Source organism: Suncus etruscus, chromosome 4 (assembly GCF_024139225.1).
Source record: "Suncus etruscus isolate mSunEtr1 chromosome 4, mSunEtr1.pri.cur, whole genome shotgun sequence".
Lineage (NCBI taxonomy): Eukaryota > Metazoa > Chordata > Mammalia > Eulipotyphla > Soricidae > Suncus > Suncus etruscus.
The window spans coordinates 111,425,872-111,442,919 of record NC_064851.1 but is presented as its reverse complement, the minus strand read 5'-3'; the positions used below and the strand labels follow the sequence as shown (position 1 = coordinate 111,442,919).

Below are 17,048 nucleotides of genomic sequence, written 5' to 3'. Positions count from 1 at the left end.
TCTAATTCTGGCTTTGTGCTCTATTCCTGTCTATATCCAAAGGAATATATTTTGTGCTTGGAATTGAACCAGGATTGGCTATATTGAAAGACAGGCACCTTAAACCTTTGAATATATCTCCAGCCCCTAGTTATTAATAAATTTTAATATAAAACTATTAATTGGTTAATACTTAAAATCATATGCAGAACTCTCCTTTCCTAGGACTAAAAAAAATAAGTAGTTTGTAATCAAATATCAGTCGTTAACTTTGAAAAGCAAGAGATCTGTACCATGATTGAAAACTGGATGATTTTATAAAAATATACTTTCAGGCCAGAGAGATAGCACAGCGGTAAGGCATTTGCCTTAGACGCAGAGGACAGTGGTTTGAATCCCGGCATCCCATATGGTTTCCCGAGCCTGCCAGGAGCGATTTCTGAGCATAGAGCCAGGAATAACCCCTCAGCACTGCTGGGTGTGACCCCAAAACGAAAAAAAAAAACCAACAACTTTTTTTTCTCTTTTCTTTAATTAATGTATTGTTTTTGAGCCAGCCTGGTGACACTCAGGGCTTATTCTTGAGTCTGTACTAGGAGATAGTCTTTTTTTTTTAATATTTTATTTAAACACCTTGATTACATACATGATTGTGTTTGGGTTTCAGTCATGTAAAGAACACCATCCATCACCAGTGCAACATTCCCATCACCAATGTCCCAAATCTCTGTCCTCCCCACCCGATCCCGCCTGTACTCTAGACAGGCTTTCCATTTCCCTCATACATTCTCATTATTAGGACAGTTCAAAATGTAGTTATTTTTCTAACTAAACTCATCACTCTTTGTGGTAAGCTTCCTGAGGTGAGCTGGAAATTTCAGCTCTTTTCTCTTTTGTGTCTGAAAATTATTATTGCAAGAATGTTTTTCATTTTTCTTAAAACCCATAGATGAGTGAGACCATTTTGCGTTTCTCTCTCTCTCTCTCTCTCTTTCTCTCTCTCTCTCTCTCTCTCTCTCTCTCTCTCTCTCTCTGACTTATTTCACTCAGCATAATAGATTCCGTGTACATCCATGTATAGGAAAATTTCATGACTTCATCTCTCCTGACAGTTGCATAATATTTCATTGTGTATATGTACCACAGTTTCTTTAGCTATTCATCTGTTGAAGGGCATCTTGGTTGTTTCCAGAGACTTGCTATGGTAAATTGTGCTGCAATAAATACAGGTGTAAGGAAGGGGTTTTTGTATTATATTTTTGAGTTTCTGGGTTTTTTCCTAGGAGTGGTATAGCTGGATCATATGGGAGCTCGATTTCCAGTTTTTGGAGGAATCTCCATATCACTTTTCATAAAAGTTGAACTACACGGCATTCCCACCAGCGGTGGATAAGAGTTCCTTTCTCTCCACATACCCGCCAACACTATTTATTCTCATTCTTTGTGATGTGTGCCATTCTCTGTGGTGTGAGGTGGTACCTCATAGTTGCTTTGATTTGCATCTCCCTGATGATTAGTGATGTGGAGCATTTTTTCATGTGTCTTTTGGCCATTTGTATTTCTTCTTTGTTGAAATGTCTGTACATTTCTTCTCCCCATATTTTGATGGGATTAGATGTTTTTTCTTGTAAATTTCTGTCAGTGCCTTGTATATTTTGGAGATTAGCCCCTTATCTGATGGGTATTGGGTGAATAGTTTCTCCCACTCAGTGGGTGGCTCTTGTATCCTGGGCACTATTTCCGTTGAGGTGCAGAAGCTTAGCTTAATATATTCCCATCTGTTAATCTCTGCTTTCACTTGCTTGGAGAGTGCAGTTTCCTCCTTGAAAATGCCTGTAGTCTCAATGTCCTGGAGTGTTCTGCCTATGTGTTGTTCTATATGACTTATGGTTTCCGGTCTAATATCAAGGTCTTTAATGCATTTGGATTTTACCTTCATACATGATGTTAGATGGGGGTCTAATTTCAATTTCTTGCAAGTGGCTAGCCAGTTGTACCAACCACTTGTTGAAGAGGCTTTCTTTGCTCCATATAGGATTTCTTGTTCCTTTTTCAAAAATTAGGTGATTGTATGTCTGGGGAACATTTTCTGAGTATTCAAGCCTATTCCACTGATCTGAGGGCCTGTCCTTATTCCAATACCATGCTGTTTTGATAACTATTGCTTTGTAGTAAAGTTTAAAGTTGGGGAAAGTAATCCCTCCCATATACTTTTTCCCAATAATTGCTTTAGCTATTCTAGGGTGTTTATTGTCCCAAATGAATTTCAAAAGTGCCTGATCCACTTTGAAGAATGTCATGGGTATCTTTAGAGGGATAACATTAAATCTGTATAATGCCTTGGGGAGTATTGCCATTTTGATGATGTTAATCCTGCCAATCCATGAGCAGGGTATGTGTTTCCATTTCCACATTTTCTCTCTTATTTCTTGGAGCAGAGTTTTATAGTTTTCATATATAGGTCCTTCACATTTTTAGTCAAGTTGATTCCAAGCTATTTGAGTTTGTGTGGCACTATAGTGAATGGAGTTGTTTTCTTAATGTCCATTTCTTCCTAATTACTATTGGTGTATAGAAAGGCCATTGATTTTTGTGTGTTAATTTTGTAGCCTGCCACCTTACCATATGAGTCTATTGTTTCTAGAAGCTTTTTGGTAGAGTCTTTAGGGTTTTCTAAGTAGAGTATCATGTCATCTGCAAACAGTGATAGCTTGACTTCTTCCTTTCCTATCTGGATTCCCTTGATATCTTTTACTTGCCTAATCGCTATAGCAAGTTCTTCCAGTGCTATGTTGAATAGGAGTGGTGAGAGAGGACAACCTTGTCTTGTGCCAGAATTTAGAGGGAAGGCTTTTAGTTTTTCTCCATTGAGGATAATATTTGCCACTGGCTTGTGGTAGATGGCCTTAACTATATTGAGAAAGGTTCCTTCCATTCCCATCTTGCTGATTTGATCAAGAATGGGTGTTGGACCTTATCAAATGCTTTCTCTGGATCTATTTATATGATCATGTGGTTTTTATTTTTCTTGTTGTTGATGTTTTGTATTATGTTGATAGATTTATGGATGTTAAACCATCCTTGCATTCCTGGGATGAAACCTTCTTGATCGTAGTGGATAATCTTCTTAATGAGGCATTGAATCCTTTTTGCCAGGCTTTTGTTGAAGATCTTTGCATCTGCATTCATCAGTGATATTGGTCTGTAATTTTCCTTTTTCGTAGCATCTCTGTCTGGTTTAGGTATCACGGTAATATTGTCTTCATAAAAGCTATTTGGAAGTGTTTCCATTTGTTCAATTTCATGAAAGAATCTTGCCAGGATTGGTAGTAGTTCCTGTTGGAAAGTTTGAAAGAATTCATTAGTGAATCCATCTGGGCCTGGGCTTTTGGTTTTGGGCAGACATTTGATTACCATTTAATTTCATCAGTAGTGATGGGGGTGTTTAGATATGCTACATCCTCTTTCTTCAACCGTGGAAGATTATAAGAGTCCAAGAATTTATCCATTTCTTCCAGGTTCTCATTTTTAGTGTAATAGGGTTTCTCAAAGTAGTTTCTGATTACCCTTTGAATCTCTGCATTATCAGTAGTGATCTCTCCTTTTTCATTACTAATACGAGTTATCAAGTTTCTCTCTCTTTCTTTGTGAGTTTTGCCAGTGGTCTATCAATCTTGTTTATTTTTTCAAAGAACCAACTTCTGCTTTAGTTGATCTTTCGGATTGTTTTTTCAGTTTCAACTTCATTAATTTCTGCTCTCAGCTTTGTTATTTCCTTCTGTCTCCCTATTTTTGGGTCCTTTTGTTGAGCACTTTCTAGTTCTATTAGCTGTGTCATTTAGCTACTCAGGTAAGCCCCTTCTTCCTTCCTGATGTGTGCTTGCAAAGCTATAAATTTTCCTCTCAGTACTGCTTTTGCTGTGTTCCATAAGTTCTGATAGTTTGTGTCTTTATAGTTATTTGTTTCCAGGAAGCTTTTGATTTCCTCCTTGATTTCATCTCGGACCCACTTGTTATTCAGTTATTCAGTATGAGGCTGTTTAACTTCCAGCTGTTAAAGTTTTTCTTCTGTGTCCCTTTGGAATTCACAAATAGTTTCAGAGCCTGTGGTCAGCGAAGGTAGCTTGCAAAATTTCCATCCTCTTAATATTATGGAGGTATGTTTTATGTGCCAGTATGTAGTCTATCCTGGAGAATGTCCCATGTACATTGGAGAAGAATGTGTATCCAGGTTTCTGGGGATGGAGTGTCCTATATATATCCACTAGGCCTCTTTCTTCCATTTCTCTCCTCAGGTCTAGTATATTCTTGTTGGGTTTCAGTCTGGTTGACCTATCCAGTGTTGACAAAGCCGTGTTAAGGTCCCCCACAATTATTGTGTTGTTATTGATATTATTTTTCAGATTTGTCAACAATTGTATTAAATATTTTGCTGGCCCCTCATTCGGTGCATATATGTTTAGGAGAGTTATTTCTTCCTGCTCTACATACCCCTTGATTAATATAAAATGTCCATCTTTGTCCCTTACAGCCTTCCTGAGTATAAACTTTGCATTATCTGATATTAGTATGGCCACTCCTGCTTTTTTATGGGTGTTGTTTGCTTGGATAATTTTTCTCCAGCCTTTTATTTTGAGTCTATGTTTGTTCTGACTATTCAGGTGCGTTTCTTGTAGGCAGCAGAAGGTTGGATTGAGTTTTTTGATCCATTTAGCCACTCTGTGTCTCTTAACTGGTGCATTTAGTCCATTGACGTTGAGAGAAAGAATTGTCCTGGGATTTAATGCCATCTTTTTTTTTTTATTAATTATTTTTTCTATTATTTTAATTATGACAACAAAGATGCAAAGAAAGAGGACAGGGTAAAGTTACAGTGGAAGCCCAATCACCCATAAACAGGATTCTCAGTAGTTCCATCGATGATATCCCAGCCTTGAACTTTCAGCCAAAGAACATTAAGAAAAACAAAACTGAACCCATGTATAATACAATTACTTTGTCCCTCAAATCCCCAGTTGTAGTACATATTGTTTCTTAGCAGCACACCATATAATCTAAAGATATTAGACTTATGTAACATCTTAAACATTGAGGGCAAAGTACATTTATCTAGTTCCATGCACATGCTTACTAGTTTAAGTTAACCTCAAAAGTTTTAATGGGTTGTTTTTCTTAAGGATTGGAGTCAAGAGAACATAGTAAAAAACGATATTAAAGTGGCATTTGTTTGCATAGGCCCACCAAAACATAAGGGACATGGAAAGACAAATTATGGTCTAAATACATGGAAACCCTACCCCTGAAGTTTCCTGGCACAGGACTGACTCTAGGCTCCAGGCAAACTAGTTTGTCCAATTCAAGTCATAGTCTGTAGTGGCAATACACCTCCATTCCTCACATAGTCTCTGTTGTTGGTATCATTCTTCTGTATTAAAGATCCTGGAGTCTGCATATCCCATATTGCAGTCAGGATGGTGCAGAGCATCCTCTCGTTTCACCTCACACTTAAGGGGCAATAGAGAGAACCATGTCCTGTAGAGCAGGTCATCGTTGTTGCCATGTCTTCTCGCAGGTCATTGTTGTTGTCACGTCTTCTCAGTGTAAACGGAAGTGTCTTTTTAGGAGGTCGATGTCACACCCTTGGTAGTGTCTTTCCTGGTAGAGGACTGCTTCCAACTGTTGCTATAAAAGACCTTGGATGTTTCGTAGATAGCTTGCCTGGTTCCAGCGTGAATGGAGAATGCCCATTCAACTGGGGCCTATGCCAGGTCATTATATCAATATTCAGGGTGTAAGGTACATTGTAATGAGATTTATTAGATAATAACTAATCTGTATGTATAGTGTTTTCCCATTTTAATGTGTCTATGCAAACAAGGATCAATGCCACGAAGCGTTATTGGTGCATCTGGAGGCAATAGGAACAAGACCAGCAATTTCCATGACATAGTTCAATCATGGGCATCAAACTGAGGGACAGTTCCACCACAATCCTTACTGAACAGCTTACAAAGAAAAGACAAGATGAAAAGTGGATAGAAACATCATGGTAGAAGAATATATAGAGAGTTACAGCAGTTAAAGAAAATAATCATAAAATATTCAAAAGATATATGTGTTCAATATGTGTTCGATTTATGTCCTTCTAAATAGTTCTGGGATTTGTAAGATCTACTGTATGTCTTTGGTCAGAGATTGAAGCTGTGTGTTACTGAAGTTAAGAAGGGTAAATCTGGGGTCTGATGGTTGGGAGGAGCATATGATCGCGCGGGGGGGGCTAGCCCCCACGCGGTTTCAAAATGTAGACTGGTATGAAATTGCCAGTGACAGCCTGAGTATAGCTGAGAAATTATCTGCCACCCCCCAGATCAAACGCCACCCCCTGATCCAACCTCTGGAGCCGGCCTGGGAGTGGGGAAAACCCAGGGTGCCCCATGAGCTCCTCCCAGAAACCCACCTGGAGATCCGGAGGAAAGGGGGAGAGGGGGTTCGGGTGACCCAGGTCCGGGCCCCCCACCCTAGGCCAGGCCAAAAGGCCGCTGGCACATACGGAGGTCTGCCAGCTGCCCGCCCGTGCTGCTAAAAATCCAGCTCCAGGAAGCTAATGCCATCTTTATATCAAAATTTGGTGTGTCTTTTGGTTAGTCTTGTCTTAAATTAGGTCTTTCAGTTTTTATCTTAAGACTGGTTTTGAGTCTGTAAAGTTTCTGAGCTGTTTTTTTGTTTGTGAAATCATGTATTCTTCCATCAATCTGGAAAGTGAGTTTTGCTGGGTACAGTATTCTAGGTGAAGCATTCATTTCATTCAGTCTTGTCACAATATCCCACTACTGCTTTCTGGCCTTGAGTGTTTCTGGTGACAGTTCTGCTGTAAATCTCAAGGATGCTCCCTTGAATGTAATTTCCCTTTTTGATCTTGCTGTTTTCAGAATTCTGTCTCTATCTGTGGGATTCGTCATTGTGACTAGGATGTGTCTTGGGGTAGTTTTTCTGGGGTCTCTTTTGGTTGGTACTCTTCGAGCATGCAGGATTTGATCACATATATTCTTTAGCTCTGGAAGTTTCTCTTTAATGATGTTCTTGACCGTTGATTCTTCATGGAAATTTTCTTCCTGGGTCTCCGGGACTCCAATGATTCTTAAGTTGTTTCTGTTGAGCTTATCATAGACTTCTATTTTCATCTGTTCTCTTCTTTGACTAATTTTCCATTGTCTGTTCATTTGCTTTAAGTTTTTTTTCCAATCTCTCCAGCTGTATGGAATTATTATGTATCTCATCTTCCACAGCACCAAGTCTATTCTCAGCTTCTTATACCCTGTCCCAAAGCTTATCCATTTTGTCATTCACTTCATTTACTGACTTTTTCAGGCCTGTTAGTTGACATGTTATTTCAGTTTGGAGTTTTGTGATTTCTGTTTTCATATTTTCTTGGTTCTTATTAGTGTTCTGTTCAACTCAATCCATGGTTTCTTTGAGTTCTTTGAGCATCTTCCATATTGCTTGTCTAAAGTCCTTATCTGAGAGGTTGATTACTTGGTTCGTCATTATCTGGTCATCAGAATTGTCATCTTCATTCTCTATGTCTGATGCTGGCCTGTGTTGTTTCCCCATTGTCACACTTGTATTGTGGGGTTTTTTTACGTGTTGTGGTGGTATTCATTGGCTAAATGATGTAGGCAGCCACACTTCTCTGGCTCCTCCCTTTCTGGATGGGTTGACTTGCCTCCAAGGGAGGGGAGTCCTCCGTGGATGAAGCCTCACACAGGATCAAATCTTAGGCCCGAGCACGCAGCAGAGAAGACAGTCTGGAGAGAAATGCTGGGCTTCAGTGATCCAGCACAGTTCTTAATGTGATTTTTTCTTGTTGCGATCATGTTCTTTCCTTAGAAAGAGTGTATGGCCGCGTAGCAAAGCGGAGCCAAAGTGCTCTGCTGAAGCCTCTTTTTGGCCCACTCCCAAGAGGTTCACGTGACAGGACAGTAGACAGATACACACAGGCAATACTCACAATTTTTCACAGTCGGGCCCCACTGGGCAGGCCTAGTTTCGTAGATTTTCCCAGCCTGACATCACAAACAGGGGACCTGGCTTCTGCAAAGTACTGCTTATAGCCGGTTTTCACGATATGGAGTAGTTCCTTGGCGTTCCGCCCTAGAATGTGCCTCTGGGAGAGCGAGTTTTCTGGAGCCTCTTCTCGGCCCACTCCCAAGAGGTTCACATGACAGGACAATAGACAGACACACACAGGCAGCACTCACAATTTTTCACAGTTGGGCCCCACTGGGCAGGCGTAGTTTCGTAGATTTTCCTAGCCTGACATCACAAACAGGGGACCTGGCTTCTGCAAAATCAGAGATAGTCTTTTATTTGATACATAAATTCTTTATTTGAATCATTGTGAGATACACAGTTACAAAGTTGAATGAGTTTCAGTAATACCATGTATAATACCATTCACCAGTATACATGTCCCACTACCAATGTCCCAAGTTTACTTCTAACTCTCTGCTTGCCTACTAATGTCAGATAGCTTCCTCTCTTTCCCTCTCTTCTCTTTCTCCCTGTCTCTCTCCCTCTTTCTTCCTTTTTCTTTCTCTTTATTTTCTCTCACTCTTTCTTTATTTCCATTAAGACACAGTGTTTTGCAATATTTTTACTGAAGGGTTATCATACATAGCACTTTACCACAAAGATCAATTCTTACTGTCCTGAAAGTACCATCTTAAGTGCTGCTGATCAAATCTGGGTGGACCATCAAGGCAAGAACCCTGCCTACTGTATATTTCTCTGAACCCTAGAAACTAATTCTCACAAAAAATTCTTACTTAACCAAGCACTGAAACACTTGATAATTTAAAATATTGTCTGGCAGCAGTGCAGGAGCTACTAAGAGTGAGAAAGCATCTTTGCCACTAGTTCTCTGCCCTTTGTTATTGCTTATTATTACCTAACTGCTTCTTTACTATGCCCACAGTGCCAGAGAGTTTAGAAAGCAACAGGGTTTAGCCTCTCTTCTACCATCTCTCTTTAAAATCACAGAGAAATGTTATGTCTAAAGATGATAATTTATTAAGAAAATGTAATCACTTTTCAGAATATTTAGTTTCCAGAAGTATGTACTTTTAAAAGCATAATTTATGTACTTTTAAAAGCATAATTTTCTGTAATGCTTTGATATTTTTGGACCGTCTCTTTTCAACAACCTTTGAGTCATAACATGTGGAAACTTTCATTTTCTTTTTAACAGTCTGAAGCCCAAGAGCTTACAACAGTCAAAATGTCTAAATTTGGTGGCGGCATTGGTGCACCAACAAAGGAGGAAAGACTGAAGGAAGCTGCTGAAATACACTTGAGATTAGGACAAATTCAGAGATATTGTGAGCTTATGATCGAACTTGGAGAGGTAATGTGACTTTATTAAGTTTTGTAAAGTAGTTGTTACATGCATTTGTTACATGCTTGCTTTTAAATTTATTTTACTCCGAGGTCTAATTGTGGCAAGGTATACATCCTATATATACATACACACATCTGGGATCTGTGTGTATAGATAGAGATAAATAGAAATAAAATATATAGAGAGAGAAATAGAAAAAATAATTCTTAGCTATTGGCATCAACATAACTTAGGAACTTCTAGGCATATGTTTTCTATTCCAAATATGTAAAATCATATATTCTGGGGCTGGAACCTTACTGTGATTTTATATTTCCAAATATTCTCATGTATGAAAATGTTTGAGAACCTCTGTCACACACTTGAATATGTGATTTCTTAAACATAACTATGTTGGGTAGTTTGACCACAAGGAATTCTACTTGTTAATACTATTTCTCATTAAGTAACTTCCACACTGGCTAGAATTAAGGCTTCCTCTGAGGATCATTTGTTAAATGATATTCTTTTTTTATAATTTTTATTTTGCTAAAAGTGGATTGCATATCTTTCACAGTAATATTTTAGGTACATATTAACATTGAATCAGGGGAATTCCCATCACCAAAGTTGTCCTCCCTCCACCCTCATTCCCAGCTTGCATCCCGTATCCCCCACTTATAACCCCCTAGTTATAGTATAAATGGTCCCCTCTGTGTCTAGTTTACTACTTAGTGATCATACAACTGTTTGGTCTTGGTATCCTCCATTCTTTCCCCCTCAATTTGAGAGGCAGAACTAGATGGTTCAAGTTATGTGATTCTGTTTGAAGAAAAGAAAAGCAATGAAAAGGGGTAAAAATCAAATAAGCTGAATATGGACGGAGTCCTTCTAGAGGCTCTCAACCTCAGTTTGAGAGAAGAAAAGGGATAAAGGAAGCGAAACACCACAACAATAAAAAAGGAAATATCAAACATAAAATCAGGTGAGCACTATAGCAATAAAGACAAGCACCACATAATAACCACGGTCCTGAAATAAAAACATAACAGAGAGCAAAAAGAAGAAAAATAAATATCTATTTTATTTTCATTCTTTTCTTTTTTTAATTTTTATTTATTTATTTTTTTAAATGTCTGTCCTACATATACATTTGTGAGCACATACATTTTTATTCCCTTTTTTTTTAGGTTTCTTTCTTTCTTTTTTTTTTAATTTTATGTTTTGGGGGGGTCACACCCGGCAGTGCTCAGTGGTTACTCCTGGCTCTATGCTCAGAAATCTCTCCTGGCAGGCTCAGGAGACCATATGGGATGCCAGAATTCAAACTACCGACCTTCTGCATGAAAAGCAAATGCCTTACCTCCATGCTATCTTTCCGGCCCCCTTTTGTTTTTGGTTGTTGTTTGTTTGTTTGTTTGTTTGTTTGTTTTTAAATAGATAATAAGTAAAAAAAGATTATTTTGTGCTTTTTTTTCTGCATAGGCACAGTGAATATTGGGGACATTAGAAGGGGAATTCCCTTGGCCTAAGAGATATAGGGTTTCTCCACCCTTGAAGTATACTGTCATGGGAATAACTACAGACTCCTTGCATGTTCATTTACTCTCTCCTAGGTGCTTTTGTGGTGTGTGGAAGTCTTCTGCTACATCATAGGTGATAAAATCAGACCTCTGTATCTAGAGATCTTGGTATCTGTACAGGTCAAGGAATGAGTTTATGATGCAGTCTTTCTTTGCAGTTCTAGAAGTTCTGTTCCTTCACTGTCATTTTAATCCGTCTTCTGTAGTTAGTGGTCTTGGTCATTGTGCTGATCCTAGGATAGAGCCTGGGATAGAGTCTTTCAATATGTTTCCAGAAGACCCAGTTGCAGTAGTTGTCTCAGTCAGACCTCTGAAATTAGAGATCTTGGTTGTTGTACCGATCATAGGTCTAACTAGGGCTTTTTTATTGGTCCCAGGACATGTTCTGCCCAGTCATAGTTGTCACAGTCAGTCATCTGTAGCTTTTGCATCTTGGCTTTTACACAGATCAAAGGATGACAAGTCTTATGATTTTTGTCTTATGGTTAGATGGTGAGGTAAGACAACCTGCTCTTTGATCAAGTTGTTCCCATTTCATTGCTGTCAGGATATCATATCAGAATCGGCACCTGTTGGTGCCAGAGCAGTATTAAAGATGTCCCAGAGGGGATTTGGTTCCTAGAGTTGTTGTGGAGAACTGTGTCATGTTAAATGATATTCTTTAAATTTTTTCTGATATTCAGAGAGGGTTGGTTCATAAAAACAGAATATAAAGAGATATTTTAGGGTGAATCTATACTTTTAAACATCAGGATAATGATGGACTTTCTGAGGTGGGTAGAAAACAAAAGGGAACAAAATTGCAGAGAGCAAGTTGCTTGTGTATTTCAGTAATTGAAATGGAGTTTGTTTTTTCAATTTTTTGCATGCATATTTAGTTCAAAATTTTTCCCATGTCTTCGTCCATAAGACATAAATTGGGATGAACTCATTTTATACATTATTATTTTGAAAAATATTTGGCTGGTTAATTGTATGATTGCAAAGTATATTAAAAACACACAGATGATATAAGGTAAAAGTAATCTACATTTACATATAAATAATCATACTTAAATTTAACTTTTAATTTTACCATAAATTAGAGACAATGAAATATTGGTTGACCTAACAATAAAATATGCAATTTAATAATCCTGACTGATAAGCTTTGCAGCCTAAAAAATAATTTAGTGGTACTGTAAAAGTTTTACTAAAGTAAAGGTTTGGTTTAAAGTTACTTTATAACAGTCATTAGAAAGATCATCAGAGTTCTAGGAGAGGCCAGAGATGTAGCATCCATTGAATGCCTGACCTCCCTCTCCTTCTCCCAAAAATGTTCGGCCAGAGATATTGCACAGGGGATTAGGGCTTGTCTTGCTTGTGGCTATTTCTAGTCCATTTTCCAGCCTGGAATATGGTTCTCTAAGCACTAACAGGAGTGAGCCCTAGGCACAGAGCCTGGAGTAAGAGGTTCGCATCCCAGAATGTAGCCTCAAAACAGAATTCAAGGAGGAAACTAATACTTTCTGGTAGAACATTATTTCTTTGTGCATACAGAATTTTCTATTTAACTTAAAATTGAAGGTAAATCTACTTTAATTCAGAAACATATAAAGCAGGGCTGCAGGAGGCAAATTTGGAGTGATCCTTGAGTGCAAAGTCAGTAGTAAGCCTTGAACATTGGGGGGTGTGACTCAAACGACTAAAACAAAACAAAAAAAGTTTCCTCTAAGGCAGGGCCACAAAATGTTGTATGGAGGGCCGCAAACGGCCCACGGGCCGCGAGTTTGAGATCCCGGAGTCATAAGGAGTTTTGTAAATTTATAATTCAGCAGTTTTATTGAGGAACTTCATAACCAAAAGAAGTGCTTGCAATCTTTTAGAAATTGGGTGTCCTTTTAATTGTTTCTTATCAGTTGCTTACAAATAATATTGTATTTATAAGATTAATAGAACATTAATAGAACATTAGGAAATTGTTTCTTTTTTCAATCATCAGACATGTTTTAAATGTGCTTGAGAAAATCCAAGTTAATCTGATCTACATTTCTGTTAGCCTTTATTAAAATAAAGACAAATACCCACTCACAACTTTTGTTTTGTTTTGCTTTGTTTCATTTTGTTTTGGTTTGGTTTGGTTTGGGGGGGGGGACCACTTTCAATGATGCTCAGGGCTTACTCCTGGCTCTGCAGTCAGGAATTAGTCTTGGCAGTGCAGTGCTCAAGGGACCAAATAGACCAAATGGGATCAAACTCGGGTTGTCAAGTTCAAGGCAAGTGCCGTACTCTATACTGTCTCTCCAGCGCCACCCCTCAATTACTTTAGGTCAGCTTGTTTTAAAAAGCAGAAGTTTCTTAGTGCAGAGGCCCAATTCTGACAACAGAGACTGAGCAGAACCTTTGGAACCATAATTTCCTAGACTTCGGCTTAGGGAACGAGCAAAAACATGGCGCACATGATACAAAAAACTAAACACACCAACAATGTTGGAACAGTGCCTAGAACCTTAGACTCTATCCTAGGCCTTGTCCTAGGACCTGCACAAATACCAAGATTTCTTGCTACAGTGGCCTTATTTTCTCATCCACAACCAAGAGGAAAGGTTCCTGACACCACAAAAAACAAAACAAAACAAACAAACAAACAAAAAAAAAAAACCCTGGGATATGGCAATGAGAAGGTATGGAGCCAGTGGTTGTTCCCATGACAATATGCTTCAAGAGTGGAGAAACCCTGAATCTCTTAGGCCACGGAAATTTCCTTCCTTCCCCAATACTTACTGTGCCTATACAAAAAAAAAATGGTGGGGTAACACCAACCCTTGCCACTGCATCACTTTTTTTGGTTTTGTTTTGCTTTATTATTTTTTTATTTTTTGATATTATTTTACTTCTCTTTTTTCTTCCACTTTTTTCTTTCTTTTTCACTTTTGTGAATATTATTCAGTGATTTTTTTTCTTTCTATTTTAGTAGTTGATACCAAGTTTTTCTTCTCTTTTCCTTAACCTTTTTATCTCCAATAGAATAGCATAACTTGAATCATTCAGCCTCATAAAATGAGGGGGGAAAAATGATACCAGGACCAGTCATATGAACATGTAGTGTAAATAAAAAATGACCAGACTGGAACACCAAAGAGAATAGATACCCAACCTGTAACAAGCTGTAAGGTGGAGACCAGTTACACTAGGATTCTGGGGGTAAAGGAGGGATATGTGGGAGACAAGCTGGGAACAGGAATGGAGGGAGGACAACATTGGTGGTGGGAAAGCCCTTCATTCATTGTCACTATGTACTGTAAATAATTCTGTGTAATGAACTTCAGTCATAATAAAAAAAGTAAAAAAACGCAAAAATTTAAGTAATGAATATTAAAATTTAGCATTTAAGCTCAATTATCAATTTTTATATATTTAAATGCAGTATATTCCATTGTTTCTTTTCTTTTCCATTTTGTTGTTGTTGTTGTTAATTTGTGCTAAACTCTGCAGCTTTGTGCTCAGAAATCACTCCTGGCTCAGAGGACTAAATGGGATGCTGGGGATCAAACCCACATCTGTTCTTGGTCAGCCTCCTGAAAAGCAAATGCCCTAATGCTGTGCTATCACTCTGGCCACAGATTATATTATTTCTAAAGAACTTATATTAAAATGATATTTTGATTCATGTACAAGAATTCTATTCTCTGTTCCATTTAGGACTTTATTCAGAGAGCTACATATTTTCAATTAACAGTCACAATTATCCTTGACTGAATAGTTAACCTCTGTAATATTCTTGCTAATTTTTTAAATTTATTTCTCAATGTTTTAAACACAAAGACAGGTATTATCAATTACTAAGGAATATCACAAACAAAATTTATAAAAATTAGAAAAATTGAAACAAATAGCAATTTTTGTATTAAACAGTGAGATGAATATTCTTATATATTTTAATATGATAAACTAGACAATAACAAAATAAATTATGTGTTGGAAATGACTTTATACATTTTCCAATGTATATCCTGCACTTTCCTTTCCCCATGTACAAACCATCTTTCTTTTTCTTATCTTATTGCCTTCACTTTCTTTCCTAGCTTTGGGATTTTCTTGACTAAGTATTATAATATCCATATTTCATTAAAAATGTACGTACTCTGTGAAATTTATAAGCTAGAATACAAAAATAGTTTTGGAAATTCAATCACTCTAAAAACTTATGTCTAAAAACTTACATATCTATGAGTTCATGAAAGTAAAAGTCTATTGAGTTAGGGCTGGGAGTAGTTCAAAGGATTGGAGTACGTGCTTCTCATGTGGGAACCCCAGGTTTAATCCCAGCACAATATGCCCCTGTTACCTCTAGTAATGTTGAACGTGACTCAGAGCCCTGCCACGCCCCTGCCCAAAGATCATGTTATCAAATTAGCTATGTTTCTGTTCTTTCGCTCTTATTAGTGGGACAAAGCCTTGTCAATTGCCCCTGGTGTCTCTGTGAAATACTGGAAGAAATTAATGCAGAGGTAAGACAGACTATCTGTATCCAAAAATGTTTTAAACTATGTTCAAATTAAAGCAGTAATACTATGGAACGTTTGAGATATTTTTTTCTCTTCTTAGGTTGTCTTGAAATCACCAAAAGTGTGCCTTTTGATATGATAAAGAAATTAATGAGTTAGTTTCAGTTCATTTTCCTGTCCCTGTTGTTGACCTGACATTTGAGAGACAGAGGAAGAGAACTTTCTCCTCTCAGCTCCTCTCAGCAGCTATCACCTTCTATCAGATCCTCTGGAGCTGATAAACCTGTAAACACCTTCACTAATTAGTATATTTGCTATTCATATGTGCTATTGAAATGAAGCTACTAAGATTATTTTTGAAGGTTACGGAAGTTCATAGAACATTTATTCTCTGAAGTAATCTCCAAAATTTAATTGTTTCCATTTCTTATCTGAGGAGTTAAAGGAGGTCCTGATGACCAGAGGTTTACCACTGAGCAAGCTTAACTAAGATCTTTACTCTAGAATGCTCTAAAGCAGGGGTCCTCAAACTTTTTAAACAGGGGGCAGTTCACTGTCCTTTAGACTGTTGGAGGGCCAGATTATAGTAAAAACAAAAATTATGAACAAATTTCTATGCACACTGAATATATCTTATTTAGAAGTGAAGAAACAAAATGAGAATAAATACAATATGTGGCCCGCGGGCCGTAGTTTGAGGACCATTGCTCTAAAGGAACAAGACTTTCTAGGGTGTCTTCCTTCCTTCCAGAGAGCTGCTGTAACAAAGTACTGAAAACTAAGTAATTTAGTATGCTGGAGGCTAAAACTAAAGTTTTAGATGCCAGAATCTGATACCAGGATGTCATCAGTATTGATTTCTCCTGAAGATTCTGAGAAAGATAAAATAATACTTAATGCTTCTTGCTTCTCCCTTCAATTTTGATTCTTAAAGGCAATGCATAGTATCATTTGATTTGTAGATGAAAATCTTTTCTGTGTGGTTTTCACATGCCCAATGCCCTGTTTTCCTGTTCCTACAATTCCTCTCTTTGTAAGAACATCTATTACAATGGATTTGGGATTTATTTCAGTTTAGTTGAACCCCATGTTAAATTACTAATTACATTGGCAAAGATCTTATTTTGAATTTGTCTATATTTACATATACTCTGTGATAATGCTTCAGCACAGCTTTTGAAGAGCACAGAACTAAGGCACAGCCAACCAGAATTCTCTTTTTTATTAATTAAATACACATTTAATTATTTCCCCCTATGTACCATTTTCTGTGATGTCAATAGAATACTATTTAATAAATAATGACCTTGCTTCTTTAAAAATAGATGAAACATTTTTTATTTTTTCTTTTATAGGACATGGTTTAGAAAAATCAGCTGAAACTTATGCACAAATCAAAATAAGTCTAGGTCTATCAATTTTGAAGCATGAAATCAAGATTATCCCCCGTAACTACTTTCCAACAACCAAGTTAAGCAAGAAGCAGACACCAACCAGTAGACTACTGGCTCCTATCCTAAGCTTTAAGAATCCCAGATACCATCACTGAGTAATTGTGATTATTATTCTCCTAGTTAAAAAAAAAACAAAAAACAAAAAAAAACCTTAGTAAATCAAATTAGT

General features: G+C 37.5%; 1 protein-coding gene across 1 annotated transcript in view; it reads left to right on the top strand.

The window, feature by feature from the left end:
- Positions 1-17,048, top strand: part of WDR17 (WD repeat domain 17) — a 116,254-nt gene that overhangs the window by 66,810 nt on the left and 32,396 nt on the right. Inside the window, 2 exon segments of the mRNA XM_049771315.1 lie at positions 9,227-9,382; positions 15,364-15,428. Coding sequence (XP_049627272.1) covers positions 9,227-9,382; positions 15,364-15,428 — 221 coding nt within the window.